The sequence below is a fragment of the Diplotaxodon limnothrissa genome, linkage group LG5 (assembly GCF_057381915.1).
Source record: "Diplotaxodon limnothrissa isolate DT_005_m linkage group LG5, D_limnothrissa_male_GT1.1, whole genome shotgun sequence".
Taxonomy (NCBI): Eukaryota; Metazoa; Chordata; class Actinopteri; order Cichliformes; family Cichlidae; genus Diplotaxodon; species Diplotaxodon limnothrissa.
This window is the reverse complement of record NC_140600.1, coordinates 5,282,917-5,304,094: the sequence shown is the minus strand read 5'-3', so window position 1 is coordinate 5,304,094 and position 21,178 is coordinate 5,282,917. Positions and strand designations below refer to the sequence as shown.

General features: G+C 42.0%; 1 protein-coding gene across 1 annotated transcript; it reads right to left on the bottom strand.

Annotated features, from left to right (window-relative positions):
* Positions 1–157: 157 nt before the first annotated feature.
* klf15 (Kruppel like factor 15) lies at positions 158–11,879 on the bottom strand. Its single transcript, XM_085352970.1, has 3 exons — positions 11,690–11,879; positions 8,096–9,557; positions 158–1,897 (listed from the first exon to the last, which is right to left on the bottom strand). The coding sequence occupies exons 2-3, from the start codon at positions 9,340–9,342 to the stop codon at positions 1,729–1,731; spliced, it is 1,416 nt and encodes a 471-aa protein (XP_085209096.1). The 5' UTR covers positions 9,343–9,557; positions 11,690–11,879; the 3' UTR covers positions 158–1,728.
* Between the last annotated feature and the right edge of the window lie 9,299 nt (positions 11,880–21,178).

Sequence of the window (21,178 nt, the reverse complement as noted above, 5' to 3'; positions counted from 1 at the left end):
TTGGAAAAGAATCCGTCCTGAATTTTCATCTCAGTTTCAGTTTCACAATTAGTATATTTACCTGGATGTGTGTGTTTGCAGAAATAGCACCGTTCTCTCCTGAAGTAATAAACACAGCAATACACAGCAAAAAAAAACAACAATACATGACTGATTCTTTTCACTTTTATTTGTAAATGCATCTTGGATAGAACAAAGGAAAAATATATAATATATCCATATGTACTGAAATGTTATGTACACATTTAGGGTTGAAAACTATAAATCATCAGAATAGTCTCTGTGTGTTTCCTGGATGCAGCGATGTGCGCGCCTGTATATTTACATACATTCATAGGATGCGATAAAACGCCTGTGCTGACACAAGCATTAAAAATTCAAAATTGAATAAAAGGAATGATGTACAATGTTGTGTACCCCTGCATGTTGTCACTATACAGACATGAATTATACATGGACGGCATAGTCGCACCCCTACGGGCTGTTGTACACACAGCAAATAATGTTCGAGAGAAATAAAAACATTCAAAAATTTGGGGACGTTGCCACCACATTCTCCAGCTCATGGCAGGTCAGCACCATGGTGTGTGGGAATTCATTCATCCCCTCAAGGTAAGATACTCGCTGGCTGAGGTGGAAGGCCGTCAGGGCGTTTCGAGTAACAGATAAAGCAGAGTCGAGGCAGAAATTGTGTCATCAGCAAAGTAATAGATCAGGTAAAACTAGCAGATGTAGGCAACAATTTTAGTTCAGGGCCCTGTTGTGAACAGTCAAACAGCACATTGCAATGAGAAGCTTGATTTCCAGAACAATGTCACGCTCCAACAATGATTTTGTTTTTGTTACAGTAAGGCTTAAACTATGATACAAACAGAAGACCAGGAAGCAGGTAGACATGACTTGGCTTAAAATTCAACAAATAACATTTAACACTGATCAGAAGGCCAGTTTTAACAATCACTGTGCACTTAACCTTTGAGTTTGTCACTTTTTAGCTCTCCTCTTTACATCAGTTTACAAAGTTCCTGTAAAAAGTAAGAGGAGTCCTGATAGCTTATCATGTTTTATTCCTTTTGTTATGCAATCAGTAGTTCATGTCCACGTCAGTAAAACAGTTCCCTCATTGTGTTTCAGACACAAGCTGAATAGAAAGTTATCCACAGTTATTAGTCAATTAACAGTGGTGCAAGGCAGCAAAAACAACAGGACAAAACCTTGAGAGAAAGCGCTCTGGACCCAAGGAAAAGTAACTACGACTCGGGTAGTAGCTGATGAGGATCCAAGTGAGTTTCACTTCTGAAACATTGCATAAATTTAACATGTCTGAGACATTAGCAGCTTTCAGGAAAATAAATGGCAGCTCCTGTATCCAGTTAGAATGGAAATGCAAGGCTATTACCAAACGTATCACATAATCCAGACTGAACCGAAATAAGCTTATCTTATTTTCTTCTCAGGCAGGTGATAAGAACAGTGCACAACCGACCAAAGCACCGACATCAACCTTCAGCTGATTACAGACAGGATGGTAAGCGTGTTGGTTTCTTACAATAACAATCCCAGACCACTCTAACGCCAACTGAGGTTTGCTTCAACTCACATGTTCCAGATGACTTGCTGATGACACGACAAAAAAAAAGGGGGGGAAAGAATTTTAAAAAGTACTGATATAGTACGAGGGTGTTCCAAGGATTCCCAGTGATCCCAGTAATCTCAGCAGGTGGAGCATCAGTTTGCTGAGCGGACTGTCCGACTGCTTCGAGGAAAACGGTGGACTTTGATGTGTTTTGACAGATGGTCACTGCGGGCGAATTTCTTCTCACATACAGGACACTGGTAGGGCTTAACCCCCGAATGGGACCGCCGGTGACGCGACAGCTCATCTGAACGTGAGAACCTGAAAGAAGAACAGAAATGTTTCAGAATTCAACAAAGGCAAACCGAGAGAGGTGGCGGTGCGTGCACAGGTCACAAATCTGGTGACCTTAGACTTCACTTTTCTTAACTGTCTGGAAATGTCTTGAACAATTTTGCACTAGTTTGCTTTACAGGTGTGGCTGTTTCCTACAAAATTAGATTGTGTGCAGTGAACTTGCATGTATATACGTGCACTATCATGTGAGTGCAGGGTGTATAAAAGGAGATCAGTAAAGTAACACCATATATATTTTGTGACAATAAATAACAGAACAGAAATCAGCTTCCTTCTCAGTAAGTTCCTCATCCCATGAACAGATTTCAACACAGTCTTGGACAGCAGCTGGCAGCCTTATTCTACTCTGCAGCCTCAGAAAACTGCTCTCCACCTGCTGCGGGTTATGATTAAGACCATGAGACAGCTGAATAAGACTGAGGACCAACCTGACAAACCTGCCTCGATTGGTTTTCCAGTGAGCTCCAGTGGGAGCTGACTCTTAACCCTCTCAAGGCAGGCGTTGCCGATTTGCAACAGTTAAAAACTAACAACTTGATTACCGCACATACTTTTTTATGAGGTTTTTTTTACTCAGAAGTACCACTGCAGGACTTGGTTGTGCATTAGCAACAAAAAGCTTTATTTGAGCCTGAGAGGGTTGAAACACAATGAGTGAAGGGATTGTTCAGCTCTAAATGAATGGGCCCGTTGTCTTTGACAGTTAAAAAAAAAACAATAAATCACAAAATATGTTTGTTGTCAAAAGACCAGGACAGTCTGTCCAGGTCTGTGTATGGGTTTGTTTCAGCCGCGTGTGGTTTCAGGGAAATCCTGCCTCGCTTTTGTCAACCTAGTTGCATAATTCACCCAGACCTGTTGTTCTCTTTTTGATGGAACTCGGTATGCTTGGCAGCTCTGAACAAAAAGAAACACTTGCAAGGCACACAACATAAATATATCTGAATGAGCATGGATATTTCAAGGCACGAAATTTAAAAACGATATATAACGCCCTTGTCTCTTACCTTGTACTTCTGGAAACTACCTAAGTTAGAAACTTGTTTTTGCCAATCCCAAGATTTTTACTGCAACTGCATCATTATCTGGTCACAAGCAAGAATGCTTCAAATGCTGATGCTTCAACTCATTTCCTTCTTACTCATTTGGACAAACAGAAACTTGGCTGGAGTCACGAGGATGACAGCTCCAGGGTTTCTTCCCAGCACCCTAGTTCTCTGAAACTGACTGTCCCCAGCTGGGCTCTGCCTCCCAGATGTTACTCTGGTGACTTGACAGCATGATGAATTGGTACACTTGTGCCCTATAATTAAGGAGCAACATTTAAAAAGCTAGACTAAAATGCAATCTACCCTCTATGCTTGGCAGGCACAAGAAGCTTAGAGCTTAAAAATGATGCTGCACACATGTAAGTTAGATTGCATGCAACACCTGACAGCAGTTTAAGAAACTGGACCCTGCCAATGAAACCCTTCCAAGCCCAACCACAGCATCTAGCCAGTTAAAAACTCTTTGAAACAAGTAGATAAAGTCCACACTGTGACTTATGTAATTGACTAGTTACTGAGCAGAAGTGTCTGCCGAGTCCCCGACAGAGACCAGCAGACTCACAGCAAAACTCAAACTCTATGTGTAGGATAGACGGTGTGTAGATACTTATCTTCTCTGTAATGTTCAAACTTTTTTGTTTTTTGCCATCGTTATATCTGGAGTTTAGTTTATGAATTAAGTGTGCTCAATCAAATATACTGTGCCACTCATATTGTACATGACCAAAGTTTTAAATGGGTATAAATAATCTTAGTGGACAAAAAGCTAGAATACACACTTTGTTTAGCTTTCTACACTTGGATCTGTAGGATCTCACTGACATATCCCTAAAAATTTACTCTCAGGAAAACAGCTATGGCACAGAAGGCCCAAGCACCTGCTGTTTGTTCGGAGCAGCCAATCAGTTGTCTTAAAAGGAATGACAGGTGCAGTCATGCAAAGTTATTCTAGCAGTGACAAAGAATAAAAACATAAAGATGAATATAACCAATCCGAACCTCTAAACCACGACTAACCACGTGCCTGACACAGAAATAAAAATGGTTTTCAAAGTTGAACACACTGACTACTGTACCAGCTCAAAATCAGATATTCCAACAAGACAAAGTTATGGTTAGGGTTATAAATATCAGCATTGCCTCATAATTTCACAATCAAGGCACGAGTAATCCCTAGTGTAGTGGCAGACAGTGTCTTCATCGCAGGGCTGGTTGTGTGGATGATATTTGATACATGAACAGAGCCCAAAGTCTGAATCTAATTTTATCATATAATATCCTTCAATAAACCACGTGCACCCAAATCTGATCAGCAAACAGTTTTACATGGCGTGCATAGATGAAACACTATCGCTCTGACATTCCAACATCTGGTTCGGATCTGTTGCTCTGTGAGAGAGCATCAGAGAAACAGTGACAGGATTTCTAATGTTGTGTCCATTTTTTTTTGCCTGCAATGAACTTTGGTTTTATTTCAGCTTGTAGTTACTCTTCTTTAGAGCAAACAACATCTATATTTGTCATACTTGAACTAAACTGCAGTAGAAAGAAATAAAAGATTGGGTTAAGACATTTGTGAGAAAGGGAAACAATTAAAAGCAGCCCTCTACAGTCTGTTTCCTTCTAACCTTGAATTAGAGGGCTGCACAGTATCCAGCCAAGTGTTTATCCAACTATGTTCCTCCAGCACTGACTCAAATTGAAAAGAACACAAATAATTTTGGGAAAAATCATTCTATTGTCTAACTCAGCCAGAAAACAGACACCTGGATCCTTCTCGTAAAGAGAATTTCTGTATTATGTCTTCGTTTCTGGCCCAGTGTTAGGAATCAGTATTTTAATGCCAAACCCATGCCTGGCACACACTGTACTGAACAGCTATGTCTGTGGCTGACCTAACCTTTTGGAGCCTTGTGTTGTTAATCAGGTTCCAGATCACTAGTGAAAACTTTCTTTTATTTTGAATCAAATCTCACAGCTAACTTTACCACAAAAACCCTACTCAGCCAATGAGATAAAGATTATGCACTGCTTGTCTGACGTCATTTGTTTTGAGGCATATTCATGAATGTAATTATTGAATGCAGGGATGAACAGAGGCATGTTAAGATGACATCACGACCTACTAATAACTCACCTTACCTCCTTAACTCCACCAGGTCTCTAGCGATCCTTTTAAGAGAGTTAGGGTTGGGTGCATTTTAGCTACACTAGTAGTAGTTTAAGAAACCAGCAGATGTTACCTTTGAAGTCTCTCGTATGCAATTTGGTTTCACAGTTTTTGCGTTACAAAAACAGGGTGAACCTTATCTGAATTCTTTACACTGTAAACGTAGTTATATCTAGAGTGACCGTGTTATACACTGTACTGCATTCATTTGTTCTTTTAACCGTTCTCCCTGTTCCTCCTAGTCCATATGAGGAACCCTGCCTGATACCCGCTCTTCCCTTTCATGCAGTGTGCAGCCTGGACGTTCCTAACCCACAGTCATGGTAACTATTCAACACTTTGTCTTTGTTCACTTCCTCACTGCTGCTCCCTTCAAGTGACTGTGTGCAAAACTCGTTTTTTCTCCCACCGTCTTGACAACAGTTAAGCTAACAATATAAGCAACATGTTTTTCCCGTTTTTCTCTCAAAATCTTAGTCTTTGCGTCTCGGCTCAATCAGCAGCTACTTTAATAATTTTCCCAACCTGCCCCCCTCACCCTTTGGGAGGCCCCCTCATTTATCCCAACACATACAGTGGGTTTCACACACACTGGTTTTCTCTTTTTTTCTCTGAAACACACACACACACAAACACACACACACACTTTCATCCTAACTAGATCCTGCCTTTTGTGTACAGACAAGAGCCCTTTGTTAGCTGGGACACACTGCCTGGATTACTACTGCACAAATTTCTGCAGCTCATGTATCAGGACACAGCAGTCCCGCTGTAGGGTACATGCCTGGTGGCATGTTGCCAGGTTGGGAATACCACAATACAAAGCTTTTAGGAGATATTATTTATTGCCTGCTACCTGCATGCTTTGAGTTTGTGAGTGACTGCATGTTATCTCCTGAAAGACTGGTTCTTGTACATCAAATTATGTAAAAACACACTGGTTGGAGTATTTTTTATTTACTGTTCATTCTTTTCAAAGGCAAAAGACGCTATGACCAAATTTGAAGAGGCTCTGCTTCTGACCTGTCCAAATATTTTACCCAGTTTTTGTTTATCGTTGCCGGCTGTAAGTTCAGTCTAGCGTCAGTGTTCTACATGGTCAACATGCTTTTTAAATCTTTTCCTGGGAAGTCCTTACTGGAAAAGATATTTTGGATTTGTAAAAATTACATATTTGAAAACATGTCATCTAATTCAAACACATTTTAACAAATCCAAAGTGCAGATTTTCAATTCAGTCCAAAGTCAATATGACATCAACCTGATCTGACAGAAATATGTGAAATGACCACAACTTCTTTTATGTGTTGTTATTATATGGCTACACCACAGAAACTGTTCCACTGGAGTGTCACTTGGGACTACACTGTGGTGAGTACAGCACTCTTGCATTGAGGCAAAAACACTCTGAGTTTATGTGTGTATGTTCTCTTTGTCTGTGTGGCTTTTGTCCAGGAAATCGTAGTCCCACAATACAAAGACACACATATTGGGTTAACTGGTGACTCTAAATTGGCTGTAGTTGTGGCTACATGGTACATAAAGAGCTTAACCCTCTGAGATCTGAGTCATCATTAGTGGCAACTTCCACTTCCAATACTTTTCTAAAAATATTAAAAAGTCAGTTTTGCCGACGGACGGACGGACGGACGGACGGACGGACGGGCGGGCGGGCGGGCGGGCGGGCGGGCGGGCGGACAGACAGACAGACAGACAGACAGACAGATAGATAGATAGATAGATAGATAGATAGATAGATAGATAGATAGATAGATAGATAGATAGATAGATAGATAGATAGATAGATAGATAGATAGATAGATAGATAGGCAAGAATATGTTATTCACTATCAACGTTTAAAGAAAAGCTTTTCAAGATAGTGGCAGAACTATTTTTTTTAAGTTAAAACATGTCTGTTTTCCATCCGTTCTGGGTCCTTTTTGGAGCTACTGATTAAAAAGTACAAAAGTTCATTTTACTCATGGGACATAAAGTCAGTGTTGTACTCTTCACTAGCTTAAGGTCAGCCTGAACATCCCACCTGATGTCCTCAGGAAACAGGCCAGCTTAGCTCTGCCAACTCTGAACAGGAGTCAAACTCCATCACATTCACACAAACAGACTTCCACGTTAATAAAAGCAAAAAGACACTTTACTTTAATTAGCAAAGTAATTGCCTACTGATGAAGACATCCACCTTCTTCCTCTGCCATTAAACACAGCAGGTTCTAAATTAACTCTTGCTGTTTTATACTGAAAAAACACAAACACACACACACACACTCATGCTGCCCCAGCAACTGCACAGCTGTCAGGTCTCAACAGGAGGCATCCATGTTGTGACCATGTGACTCCAGTCCACATGCACTGTGACAGATTTAGTTTACATCCACAGAAAAAAAGACACCATGGTTATTCTTACCCAACTTGGATATCTCTGTGGTGCCACCACCTCACATCACTCCAATTAGCACTTGCTAGACTGCAAGGCAGCTACTAACAGCTCTTCAGCTTAATGGGTTAGTGAAAAGGAAAAAACCACAGGATGGCATCTTTTGCTTTACTGTTACAAACTGAATTAGATTGAATGTGAAATGTAACATAATCTACTTTTTAAGAAATGCCCCTTTTAATTTTTGTCTAAACCTAAAACACTAATATTAGATTGTGGATTTTGGGGGTTTAAGTTACTTGGACTCTGCACCACACATGATGAACAGGGATATGTCCGACTGACAAAAAATTACTGCAGCTAGGCCAGTAATGAAATCATGCAGATGCCTGCTACAGCCTGCTGTTATTGCTGTGTTAACAAACAAACCTTTACACAGGTTACACTTAATCACTCGTATATATGAGTCAATCTTTGAATCTAGTCTGCTAAGAAAACATACTAAACATACTATGTTATATGTAAGAGCATTCGGTTCCTCGGTACCCACCTCCATCCGCAGCCCTGCCAGTTGCAGGCAAAAGGCTTCTCCCCTGTGTGCCTCCTCAGGTGGGCCTTCAGGTGGCTGCTCTTGGTGTACATCTTGGTGCAGCCAGGAAAAGAGCATTTGTGCATTTTGATGAGATCCGCCACTGTGTTCTTCTGGAATTTTTGTCCGCCAACAAGGATTCCTGATGCCTGGCTAGTAGAGCTGTCCCCGAGCCCAAGAGGTTTGGCTGCAATTGGGACTGGAGCGATTCGTACAAACTTTGAGGAGACGTTAAGGCTGGGGGAGGGCAGGATGTGGGGCACAAGGGCAAAAGTTTGACCTTGGATGTTGACCAGTAGCTGTGCAATTTTGATGTCTGAGGCTGGGGCAGGCTGTGGGGGATGGGCTGCTGGAGTAAGTGGTGGCACTGTAGGCTCCTGCTTGATCTGTATAGGCTGGATTTGCAGAATGACCGGCATTCCATTACCATTTGTGTCGCTGTCTGAAGATGAAGGTTTGTTAGTGGATTCCTTCTTGGCCCCTGTGCTGGACTCCTGTGTGGGGTTAATTCTTGTGGTTTTGGTGTCACTAGACGCAACAGCCACCAGACCTGCAGTGCCGACAGTGGGAACAGTTTGGTCAGAATACTTTGCCTCTGGCTCTACTTTAGGCTCAGGGGAGGCCTCTACGCACCACTCCAGGCCAACTTCTAGACCAAAAGACTCCTGCGTTACTCCCAACTCTGGGCAATCCTCTCGGATCTCCTGTTTCATTGTCACCACGTCCATGTTCTCCTCCAGGAATTCTTCTATCTCTTCCAGCGTGGGCTGGAAACACCCTACAAGCTGTTCTTTTAGCTCACCATGGGTCCAGGTGAAGAAGTCAAAATTTTCCTCCTTTACTTGCTCACGTTTGAACGGCTCTTCTTTCCGTGAATCCCACAGCAAAGTGGATAATGGCATAGGATCCACGGATTCTGTGGTAACGCTGTTGGCACTCCCTAAGGAGGCCTGAGACAGCAGGTGGTCCAGCATACTGTCCTGACTTTCAGCACTAGAGCTGCTACCATAGCTGGAGCTCAGCACCTGGGAGTCTGGGCTGGAGCAGGAACGAGGACTGGATGAGTCGCTCAGGTCCTCCTCCGAAAATGGTGACGGCATAACCTGGTAGGAGCCCAAGTCCTTGACCATGTCAGATTGCTGGCAGGCCACTGGAGCACCGCTGTAAAGAAGAAAAGTGTCTTCACTCACAAAGGAGTTATCTACCATCCCTGGATACTGCCAAACCACTGTCTCTTTCTGGACTCAGAGTCTGTGTTTAGGGATGACTTGCAAGAGAATTATTCCTTCTGCTGGTGGAGAAGACCAAATATACCCAGGTCACAAAGGTCACACTTCTCACGGATGAGATACCAAAAACACCTGGTGTTAGCGCTGGAGAAAGACGCTCGCAATCCAAGGTCTCCGGACAGGAAACAGTATGTCTAAAAGAATAAACAGAGATGATGACAAGTCGGTTAATCTCCATGCCACAAGCAGCTGCTGCACATTTGACAAAGCCTGAAAGCATACCATTATATATAAACAAACAAAAACTGCAAACAAATATATGCATACACAGTGTGTCCATGTCTTCATTGTTAAAGAAGTCCCTAAACTGTATCAATGCTGCATAATTGTGTTACCTTCTTAAAATGATTCATTTTATTAGGTTTGAGTGCAGAAACAACAAGTGCATGAAAAACACTCAGGGTCATTTTTGACTCTGAAAGAGTTCTGATGAGTTCATAAACTCATAAGCCATTTTTTTTAGTTCTGCTAACTTCTTTGGGTTTGTTTGGTTTCTTTTGAAAAGATGAATTGATAAAAAGTAATGTTGGAGGGCTACAGGCTGCCTCAATAATGTGTAATTGTTTTGTGTAATTTTAACTTTGTTTGTTCGTATGTATTTGTCTTGAAATGTGCTGCCTCTTGGCCAGGACTCCCTTGAAAAAGAGGTCTTTGATCTCAACGGGACATTCCTGGTTAAATAAAGGTTAAATAAAATAAAAATACTAAGTTAGTGTTCTCCCTGTGTTGTCTCGGTACTTGTACATTGGCTATAACCATTTTAAAACACCCATATTTTGTCAATAATCCACATACACTAATAGAGGAGCCCAATTTTCTATGCCAGTGTGCAAGCGTTAAAGGATGTTACATATTATTAGCCCGGTTTATTTTTCTACCACACAAAATTTGTGTAAATGTAAATGATCCCTGCAGTTCATCAAAAATTGCAGCTGGATTTGAAGTAGTGTGCTATGACCTTTGATAGCAATACTGTACTTACAACATTTGTTTCAAAATCTGTTTTAAAAAAAGTGTCAATCTCAGCCAACTTTGGAGGCCCTGATCTTTTAATGTTTAAACTAGTCACAAAGGTTTGGACTTTATCTGCCTGAATCTCTGCTTCAATATCTTTCGTGTAATTCACACAATCACAGGGTTTTTATTTTTCCCAATTTAAGGCTTTTCCCATTTTAAACATGTAAATATTTGAATTTTTAAACATTGCTTAAGTTCGGGTTCTTTTATGTCTAACCATCGCTATGCTGTTTACAGGAACAAATCTCAAGTTTTAGATACACTCTCATGATATCTTAACAGAGCTATGGTTCAATGACATACCTTAACTGAGGCTGGTTTCTGTATCTGTATCTGATCTATGTTTACAAGTCAGCTGGCTGTACTTTCTTTACATGTGTCCAGATCAGAGTGATAGTATGCAGTATGAGTTCACATTATCATAGTTTTACAATGTGTTAGTGTAGTCTTCATAAATAGGCTATTTTCCTGGAACGAGGAGCGTCGGTCATACTCTCTTCCCCTCTCCCTGCCTCCACTATTTGCCCTCCCTTTTTAGGGGCCCCTGTATGGTCTGAATGAACGAGGATGAACCCGGACCAGCGAGAGAGAGAGAGGGAGGGAGAGAGAGAGAGAACATTATCCTGAAACGCCGCAGGGGGCAGCCAGGAGCAGCGTGGGTTCCTCCTCTGAATGCGTAAATCACCTGTTCGGCGTGTTTACGGGACGATAAAGGATCAGTAAATCAGTCACAGCGCAAAAGCATTCTTTTAGATTTAAGTTGTTGCATTTATATTCACAAAATGTTGTCGCCTTACATGCAACATTTCAAGGCTATATTTTGTAATCATATGTTAAAATTGTAATTATGGCTGATGGTTTTTTCTCCTTATTTGTACTTGCTTAATAATTATATCGGCACGTGTAACCATTAACTCTTCCACGCCATCGGGTTTCAGACAGCAGTGACTCTCAGGCGCAGCTGAAAATGGGACAGCAAAACTCATTCAGATTCCATTCACTTACACTCTGGTGTCAAACTGATTAAACTGTGAACCCTGAAAGTCCTCCGTATACATATGTGTGCTTTGTTTTTCCCGAGTGTCCCTCTCTGCGGCGCATTACGCATGAGTAGGCACGCGTCTCCGCTCTCAACGTAAACATGTTTTCATCCTGCCTGCTGCTGCAGCATATGGCACGGAAGGGAAACGCGTCCTGCACGCTCTGAGAGACCTGGGGGAAAAGAAAGAGAGAAAAACTCCGATCTTACCTCGATCGTGCAACCAGAATATAATCCCAGAGCAAAATACGCGAGGAGGATGTGTTTTATCCGTTGCATTCGACGAGCCACAGTTTGCCCTTGAGGTTCTCCATGCAGCAGCAGCAGCAGAGGAAGAGTTCAGACTGGACTGAGTGCTGACTGAGTTGTACTATGGAGCCGTCACATGACTGCCAGGGTACCTTACAGCCTCAGCGTAGTGAGAAACGAGAGGATGTCGCTGAAGGCTCGTCCCCGCTCTGTAGTCTCATTGGTTGGTTTTTGCAGGGATGGAGGCGGGTTGTCTGGTCTGTCACTCCGTTGATCTGCTGCGTGGAATAACATGTGGGACTGTTGTTCAGGCAGGGAGCAGAGTGGTACCTTGTCATGATGAATAACTACTGGAGGGTCGGCATTCAGGGATCCAAGATGGAGGCGTAATGCGCCTTACAACCTTTGATTGGCTGAAATGGATTTTACTTTAAAAAATAATCTTTATTTATTAAGAAGGACAGGAGATCAGTTTCATTAGGCCAGTTCTAGTGGAACTGATGTGAAAAGTTTTGAGATAACTGCAAGATAATTGCATTTTCAAATTAATTTCTAAGTTGACTTAGTATTTCTCAATAAGGTCGATCAAATGGTAAATGGCCTGTATTTGTATAGCGCTTTACACATCCAGTCATCCACCCATTCACACACAGGTGATGGCAGCTACATTGTAGCCACAGCCACCCTGGGGCGCACTGACAGAAGCGAGGCTGCCGGACACTGGCGCCACTGGGCCACCGGGCCCTCTGACCACCAGCAGGCAGCGGGTGAAGTGTCTTGCCCAAGGACACAACGACCGAGACTGTTGGAAGCCAGGGCTCGAACCGGCAACCTTCTGATTACAAGACGAACTCCCAACTCTTGAGTCTGACAAATAATGTATCGAGTGCTTTGAGTACTCCGGGAGAGTACCATTTACCACCCAACACAAAATGATCCTTAAACATAACATGTACAGTCTGTCGCTGGACTGTGGGAGGAAACAGGGTAACCAGAAGAAGGACCAGAGGGAGAACAAGAAAAATCCCAGCCAGGCTTCAGACCAGAAAGGAGGCCAACCACTGCACCATCCATGGGTTTTATTGCAATTGCTACATCAATAGTGTAAAAAAAAAAATACAACTTGTGCTACTTTAAATAAAGGATGTCAGTACTTTTTCACTACACAGCATAAGTCAAAGGACTGTCTCAGGATTTAAAAACAAAACAGAAACCTTTTCTACAACATACCCAAGTGTCTTCTAAACTTATAAAACAACTAATGTTGTTGCTTTTCTGGTAAAGTTGGACTGTAATCTCCTGCTCAATAAAACCTTGTCTTAGTTTGTAGAATAACATTTTTAACTTCTTGAGTAGTTTAAACTAATAAATTTAAACTTATTTTAATATTTATATTCAACATGTGGGTCAACTTTGCCGCAATTTTCAGTTCAAAACAGTAAACTGATCTAGAAATGGAGACACCTTTAAATAAGGTAAAATGTCCAGTGCTTCCTAGCTTGGTCTATGTTATCATTTTTGCTTCTCTCTTTTTTCAGACAGAGCTTTGTAGGAAAATACACGACCAGAACTGATGATGGATAATGCAACAGCAAATTATGTCTTTAAAGCTCTATTGTGTAACACTTGCTCAGTCTGCGATGGACCAAAATACAATGTTAAATTGTTTTTATTGATCCTCAGCCCACCTTGTAATACCTCCTGACCAGATTCCAAGCTAATCTTATAACACCACGACTGAATTTGCCACAGTTGTTACCTACAACTCATTAAATGTTTTACATTTTTTTAAAGACTCTGCATATTGCTTATTGAAATAGAATGCCACCAAAGTAACGACAAAATAATGTTAAAATAATATTACAAATATTACAAAATCTAAAATCAGCAAGCCTTTGTTATACAGTTCACTTACTCCCTGCCTTCCCCTCAGATCCCACATTGTCTCCAGTGAAGTGTAAAGTAAAGAGCTTGACCAGGCGCCGCATGAGAACTATGTTAAATGTATTACAGTAACTGAGTGTTTTTAGGCCTACAACAAGCAGTGCAGCATGTCTGACTGATCCCACTGGACCTCTTAATTAAGCCATCAAACAGCTGGAGCCAAACCTGCAAGACTGCTCCTGCCTCTGCCTGGCCCACAGATTACAGGCTCAGTGCGGAGGGTTGGAAATGCTGCTGATTTGAGGATTAGCCACTTGCCTTTGCCCTGTTTCTTCTTCTGTGGCTCTTCCCCAGGGATGTATACGATCTCTCCTTCTCACATGTGGGGTGTTGAAATCTGGTTACTGTTTGCCTCCAAAGTAAAAGCCTGAGGAGGCTGCATTACTCAAGACAAAAGGCTTTGGGTGTAAATACTGGAGATGATTTATTCAAATAAATGCAAAGAGTAAGATTTCAAGGGAGAACAATTACTTTTTCTGTTTTAGTGCAACTATATAAAAGCATAAATGTGTAATGTTTTACATCTAATTATTTGTCTGCTATATTTGTATAATTTTTTTGATAAATGTCATTCTGAATAATGATGTTCTGAGTGCCCAGACTTTGGAGAAAATTTTTTTTTTTAAAGAAAAGCAATGGTCAATACTGGGAAAAACACCTGCTAGTCGAACATCAGATTCTAGTTCTAGTTGTTCTGATTGAGGAACAGTAGATTATCTTGTTCTTTACGTTAGAGGTTGGTTGGGTGTTTCCCCAGTCAGTCTACAGCTGTGTGAGCTTAGAGAAGACTTCAGCCATGTCTGTTGGGGTGTCCTGTGTTGGGGAGGTAACAAGCATGTCTCTGGACTCAAGGAAGCTGGACTACCCGCCCCGGATAAAACCCACAAAGGAAAAAAAAGGAAAACTCCACACATTACTGAGCTGTGATAAAGGTCATAATTACTTAATTCCTCAGTAAGATCCCACTGATCTTTGTAAATATTAATGCAATAAAGTTTATGATGTAATTTAATGTTTAATAGGGCCAAGTTCAAATGCTTATCTAAAACTGCAAACTCTGAGGGTTTTGTCACAGGCCAGAGATTTGTCTGTCTGTGGCCTTATGAGGAGTTTCCTCAATCCTCAATCCATCAGAGGCAAATCAGAAGATAAAAAAGTCTGTGTGGAAATGTTGTTAGCACCAACGAAGCAGCAAATGCAATCTGCAGCTCTGCTGTCACAAGAACTGCCCAAATATGACAATTAGTCACTGTCAGCCAACTCTCACTTCCCTCTGGTTGTATTCCAGTCATCCATCTGGGGCTGCTTCTGAGAAACTATTTTCTTTCTACTTTCTAGATCTTAAGTTTGGACGAGTATAAAGTAGCATTTTTTGTGTTACACAAGTAAATCCTATTTACATTTAGGAATGCTCTCTCTTCTCAGATTTAAAAAATAAATGAAAATAAACCCTTTTACAACTTTTCTCATCTCACAGAAACAAGTGACTTTCTAAACATTAAATCTTCTAATGGAAATTTATTAACATTTATTAATTTTTTTAATTAATTTTTAATTTGATTGCACTTTAAGGTAACAGAATATGTGATTTAGCACAATATAAATAAAAATATAAATAAGTCTGAGAGTCTTTCAAAAACCTGCTTCCATTTCATTTTGTGTGCTTTTGCACTGCTTTTCTATTTGCTGGTGTTGTCTTAAGTTGAAGTGCTAACCTTGAACCTTTCAGCGCGTCACGCTTGACACTCATCTAAGAATCATTCGAGCATAAATAGGTCAGACAGTAGGCAAACACACACTCAGTGTTGTCTTTAGACTCTTTATTACAGGCAGCCTCTTGCAAAAACACATCACTTGTTCCTGTTTCTTTAGTTGAATCAACAAACAATGCAACACAAGTAACGCTATGATTTGTTCACCTGAGTGCTGGAACAAAGCTGTTTGCAAACCTTGTTGTTCTACACTTTGGGACCATCCAGAAGTGAGAGACTGGACCTCACTATCCAAAGAGTGCAACTGAAGCAGCCAACCGCTGTGACTGTCTGGTGTACAGGTATGCTAGGTTCAGCTGTGGTTCACCAACCCGCCTGTTAGACTACTCAACAATTTGATTGACTGATGAAAAAAAGATCAAACATATTCTGTAAAAGCACATAAAAAAAACACCACGCTTGTATCAGTGTGAAAACGAGACTCCCAAACATGAGTCGCCCTCTCTTTGAACACAGGCAAACAGTTCGCTTTAAAATTCTGCTTTGAATAAATAACTTTTCCAAAATATTTATAACATTGAATGCATTCGACTATCTGAGCCTTGATGGGTGTGACCTGTTGTATATGGTAATCTAGAGTCAGTGATTATATCTTTTGTCTTGGATATGTTCAACTGAAGTTAGAACTCATCACACAATGTAACAAATTCCTTGAGACCCGGGCCATGGCTAGCAGAATGACAATAACAGACTCGTCTACATCCTTTAAAATGTAACAAAACTGGATTTTTCTTAAATAAGAATAGGAACATTAAACTAGTCTTACTTTATCCCCCATGTCAGGTCCCCTAATGACATTCATTGCTAACTATGGTTTGTAAGTAATATGGCACCATTGTTACCTATGAGTTACTGTGCTTAGTTTCCTACCATGGCAACCAAATGTGCCTACCAAGATGGGCTGTACACATTTCTGTATGATAGCGCCTTTGACTGTAAGCCCCCTGAACTTGTGCCTAGACTTTTCTCCACTCCCTGTTCCTGTTACCCGTGGACTCCTGGTTATTCCACTTTAGGCTTGCTGCTTTTGATCAAAACTTCAGTCTCACCAACCTGTTGTTTGTCTGTGTCATGCTGTCATATCTGTGATATTTTTACCTGCTGCCATATAAACACAGTTTAAGTAAAAAGCGTGATATCTATGCTGAACACATTTCTGCCAGTGCATACTGACACTGTATCTTCACATTGTAGACATATGCAATATTTTCGATTTGTTTCTTTTCATAGCTCTGTAAAGAGACCAGGTTAGTCGTGAAGTCTAATTTCTGCATTTAAATTCTTCACTATTTATTAGCTTCAAGTCCAAAGTGATCAGCTCCAACATCAACACCAACAAGTACAAATTCAAAGTAGTAGGCTTTATTAAAATTCACCCAGGAACTGCCAAATATAGATTTGCAATGGTAGAAACGGATGGTAAAATAAGTCTTGAACACACCACCAGTTTTTAAGTAAATATATTTCTAAAGGTGCTACTGACAAGAAATTCTCACCAGATGTCAGTAACAACCCATCCAATCCACACGTGCAAAGAAATCAAACCATAGATGTCCATAAATTAAGTCATGCATAATCATGAGAAATGACACAGTACTGAACACAGCCGTGACACCAGCTGAAATCTATTAATAATCAGAAATTACCAAGCTGTCACACAAGAAACATCACATGATGTATAAAACCAATGAGTACTCTCAAGACCTTTGGTTGCAAACCGTACTGAAGGCATTGGTTACAGAACTGAAGGTTTTAGTGAACATTGTTGAGGCCACAATCAGGAATTGGAAATAATGTCATTTCACCATAAAATAGCCACGATTCGGACAGAAGAGTGACAAGAATTATCAGAGGAGTTGTCCAAGAGCCAAGGACCACTTGTGGGGAGCTACAGAAAGACCTGGAACGAGCAGGTACAATTGTTTCATAGAAAACAATAAGTATCTTGATGCATGTTCAATTATCCACGTAAGAAATCCCAAAATCATGATTCCTTTGGCGAAACCTGCATTCAGCTGAGACCGAAGGAGACAGTTGGATAGAATAGAATAGAATAGAATAGAATAGAATAGAATAGCCTTTATTGTCATTGTACAGAGTACAACGAAATTGGAGTGCCACTCCCTTGGTGCAAGTTTCAATAATAAATATAAATGTAAAATATAAAAAGTACAAAAAAAACAATCGTAAGCACTCAAACAATAGTATGTACAATATATACAGGATAGCAGCATTAATATAATGACAGTATGAATAGCAGCATAATATAATGACAGTGACGGTATGGAATAGGTTCAATTGTTTTTGTGCTTATTTACTACAGTGGTAGCTCTGGGAAAGAAGCTATCCCTGAATCTGTTTGTCCTGGTTTTATGTGACCTGTACCGTCGGCCTGACGGTAATAGTTCAAACAGTTGGTTGCTGGGGTGAGAGTGGTCCTTGATGATATTGCCAGCTCTGCTGAGGTACCGAGAGTTTGCAGTGACCTCCAGGCTGGGCAGAGAGCAGCCAGTGATCTTCTGGGCTGTGTTGATGACCCTCTGCAGTACTTTCCTGTCTGCAGCTGAGCACCCTGCATACCATGTTGTTATGCCGTACGTTAGGATGCTCTCTATGGTGGCTCTGTAAAATGTCACCAGCAGCCTCTCCTCCAGGTTGTTCCTCCTGAGCACTCTCAGAAAGTGGAGACGCTGCTGGGCCTTTTTAACCACCGCTGTAGTATTTGCAGTCCAGGAGAGGTCATCAGATATCTGCACGCCCAGAAACCTCATGGAGTGTACCCTCTCCACACAGCTCCCGTGAATGTAAAGTGGGGCCGGGTCTGCTCTGCCCTTCCTGAAGTCCAAGATAAGTTCTTTAGTTTTCGTGGTGTTCAGTTGGAGGTTGTTAACTGAACACCACTCAGTCAGTCTGTTGACCTCATCTCTGTAGTCCAACTCCTCCCCCCTTGAGATGAGTCCAACCACTGTGGTGTCATCCGCGAACTTTATGATGGTGTTTGAGAGATGGGTAGGGGAGCAGTCGGATGTGTAGAGCGTAAACAGGAGGGGACTCAAAACACATCCTTGTGGAGACCCGGTGCTGAGTGTGATGGTGCTGGACCGGTGGGGGCCGAGTCTGACAGACTGTGGTCTATTTGTCAGGAAGTCCTTGATCCAGAGGCAGATGGGGGTGGAGAGTCCCAGGTGAGACAGTTTCTGGACCAGGATCTCCGGGATGATATGATTGAATGCTGAGCTGAAGTCCAGAAAGAGCATTCTCACATAGCTTCCTCGGTGCTCCAGGTGACTCAGCGCAGTGTGGAGCGCTATGGTGATAGCGTCCTCGGTGGAACGATTTTTCCTGTAGGCAAATTGGTGGGGGTCCAGAGTGGGAGGCAGACCGGCCCTGATGTGCTGACAGACCAGTCTCTCAAAGCACTTCATCACTACAGGCGTAAGTGCAACAGGCCTGTAGTCATTTGGGCTGGCCACAGCTGTCTTCTTGGCGATGGGGATGATGGTGGAGGTTTTGAGGCAGGGCGGGACGGTGTTTGATGACAAGGAAAGGTTGAAGATTTTAGTGAAGACTCCGGTCAGTTCGTCAGCACATGCTCTGAGAACCTTTCCATGTATTCCATCAGGACCTGCCGCCTTCCTGGGATTCACTGACCTTAGAACACACCTCACTTGGTGCTCCCTAAGTGTTAGTGTGCCAGTGCTGGGGGCGGGTGGAAGTGGTGTGGCAGCTGAGGGCTTGGTCGTCTCAAAGCGGGCGAAGAAACGGTTTAGATCCTCAGCCAGTGAGGCATCAGTCCTAGATGTTGCCTGGTTATTGCTTCTGTAGTTGGTAATGTGATTGATCCCCTGCCACATTTTTCTGGGGTCGTTGTCAGCAAAGTGATCTTCAATCCTCCTCCTATAGGCAGCCTTAGCTTTCCTGATGCCTCTACTCAGGTCTGCCCTGGCCGCCCTATACGCAGCCCTGTCCCCTGACTTGAAGGCAGTGTTGCGGCTTTTTAGGAGGGATTGCACTTCGCTATTCATCCAGGGTTTTTGATTTGGAAACACCCTGACCCTTTTGTTGACGGTGACATTGTCAACACAGTTCCTGATGTACAGTGTCCGTGTACTCCTGGAGGTTGTGGCTGGAGAATAAATCCCATACAGTTGTTGAGAAGCAGTCCTGCAGTTGAGAAAGGGCTCCTTCAGGCCAGGTTTTTATTGTCTTTGTCTGGGGCTTTGTTTTTCTCAGCAGGGGGGTGTAGGTGGGGGTGAGGGACATGCAGAGGTGGTCAGGTCCAGCCAGGTGGGGGAGGGGTGTCGCTCTGAAAGCATGCCTGATGTTTGAATAGACATGGTCCAAAGTGTGTTCTCCTCTCGTAGCAAAGTCCACGAACTGGACAAATTTAGGAAGCACAGTCTTTAGGCACGCTTTGTTAAAGTCGCCGGCGACAATAAAAACCCCATCGGGGTGGGCAAGCTGTTGTTTGTTTATGGTGTTGAGCAAGAGGCTGAGAGCCGTGCTAACGTTAGCATCCGGCGGTATATAAACAGCTATCACAATAACTACTGTAAACTCCCTCGGGATGTAAAAAGGTCTGCACGAGACTGCCAGAACCTCCAAATCAGGAGAACAGTGTGTGTGAATGATCCTGCTGTTACAACACCACTCGTTATGCACGAGTAATGAAGCGTTTGTTCAACTTGAAATGCTACATCCAAATGAACAGAATCAACTTTTGGGGAAAATAATAAGTAATGCACTCAACCGCATGGCCTGTATGCGCGTTCGCCACACAAGACTCCATTACTGAGGATAAAGCATGTTGAAGCACTTTTAAAGTTTGCTGAGCAACACTGAGAGAAGCCAGTGAAACGCTGGGAGAGTAGTCTGGCCAGAAGAGACCCAAATTGAACTCTTTGAATGTGATAATGCACACAATTATTGGAGGTTAAAAGGCACCGCACGTCATCCCAAAAACAGTGAAGTTTGGAGGTGGGAACATCCTGGTGTGGGGCTATTTTCAGCATACAGCACTGGCACGCTTCATATACTTGAGGAAAGAATGAAAGGGAAAATATACCGAGGCATTCTTGATAAAAATCTGCTGCCATCTACCAGGATGATGAAGATGAAATGAGGGTTGACGTGTCAGCAAGATAATGACCCCAAACACACGCAAAGGAAACTCTTAATTAGTTTCAGAGAAAGAGAATAGCCCAGCCAATCACCTGACCTGAATCCTATTAAAAAACTATGAAAAGAACTAAAGGTCAGAGTTCATAGAAAAGGCAAGCAAGCCTTAAAGATTTGATTTGAAGATGATGTGGAATGACTGCAAGCTCTCATCACCAACAAAGGCTTTTGTGTGAAGTGTTAAATACATTTTAGTAAGTGTGTTTAGTACCTTCTTATTTTTCATTATTACACATAACTTCATTCATGGACATCTATGGTTTGATTTCTTTGCAGGTGTGGATTGGATGGGTTGTTGCCAACATCTATTCAATTCAGTTTAATTTTATTTATACAGCGCCAACAACAGTCACCTCAAGGCGTTTTATATTGTATGGTAGACCCTACAATAATACATACAGAGAAAAACCCAACAATCATATGACCTCCTATGAGCAAGCACCTTGGAACAGTGGGAAGGACAAACTCCCTTTTAACAGGAAGAAACCTGCGGCAGCACCAGGCTCAGGGAGGGGCGGGGCCATCTGAGATAACATGACATCTGGTGAGAATGCCA

Bases quoted from the DNA above. Each gene is read 5' to 3' on its own strand.
- klf15 (XM_085352970.1), bottom strand. From the start codon at position 9,342: ATGGTAGATAACTCCTTTGTGAGTGAAGACACTTTTCTTCTTTACAGC. The intron at 1,898-8,095 runs GTGGGTACCGAG...TTCTTCTTTCAG, and splicing joins TGGCAGGGCTGCGGATGGAG to GTTCTCACGTTCAGATGAGC.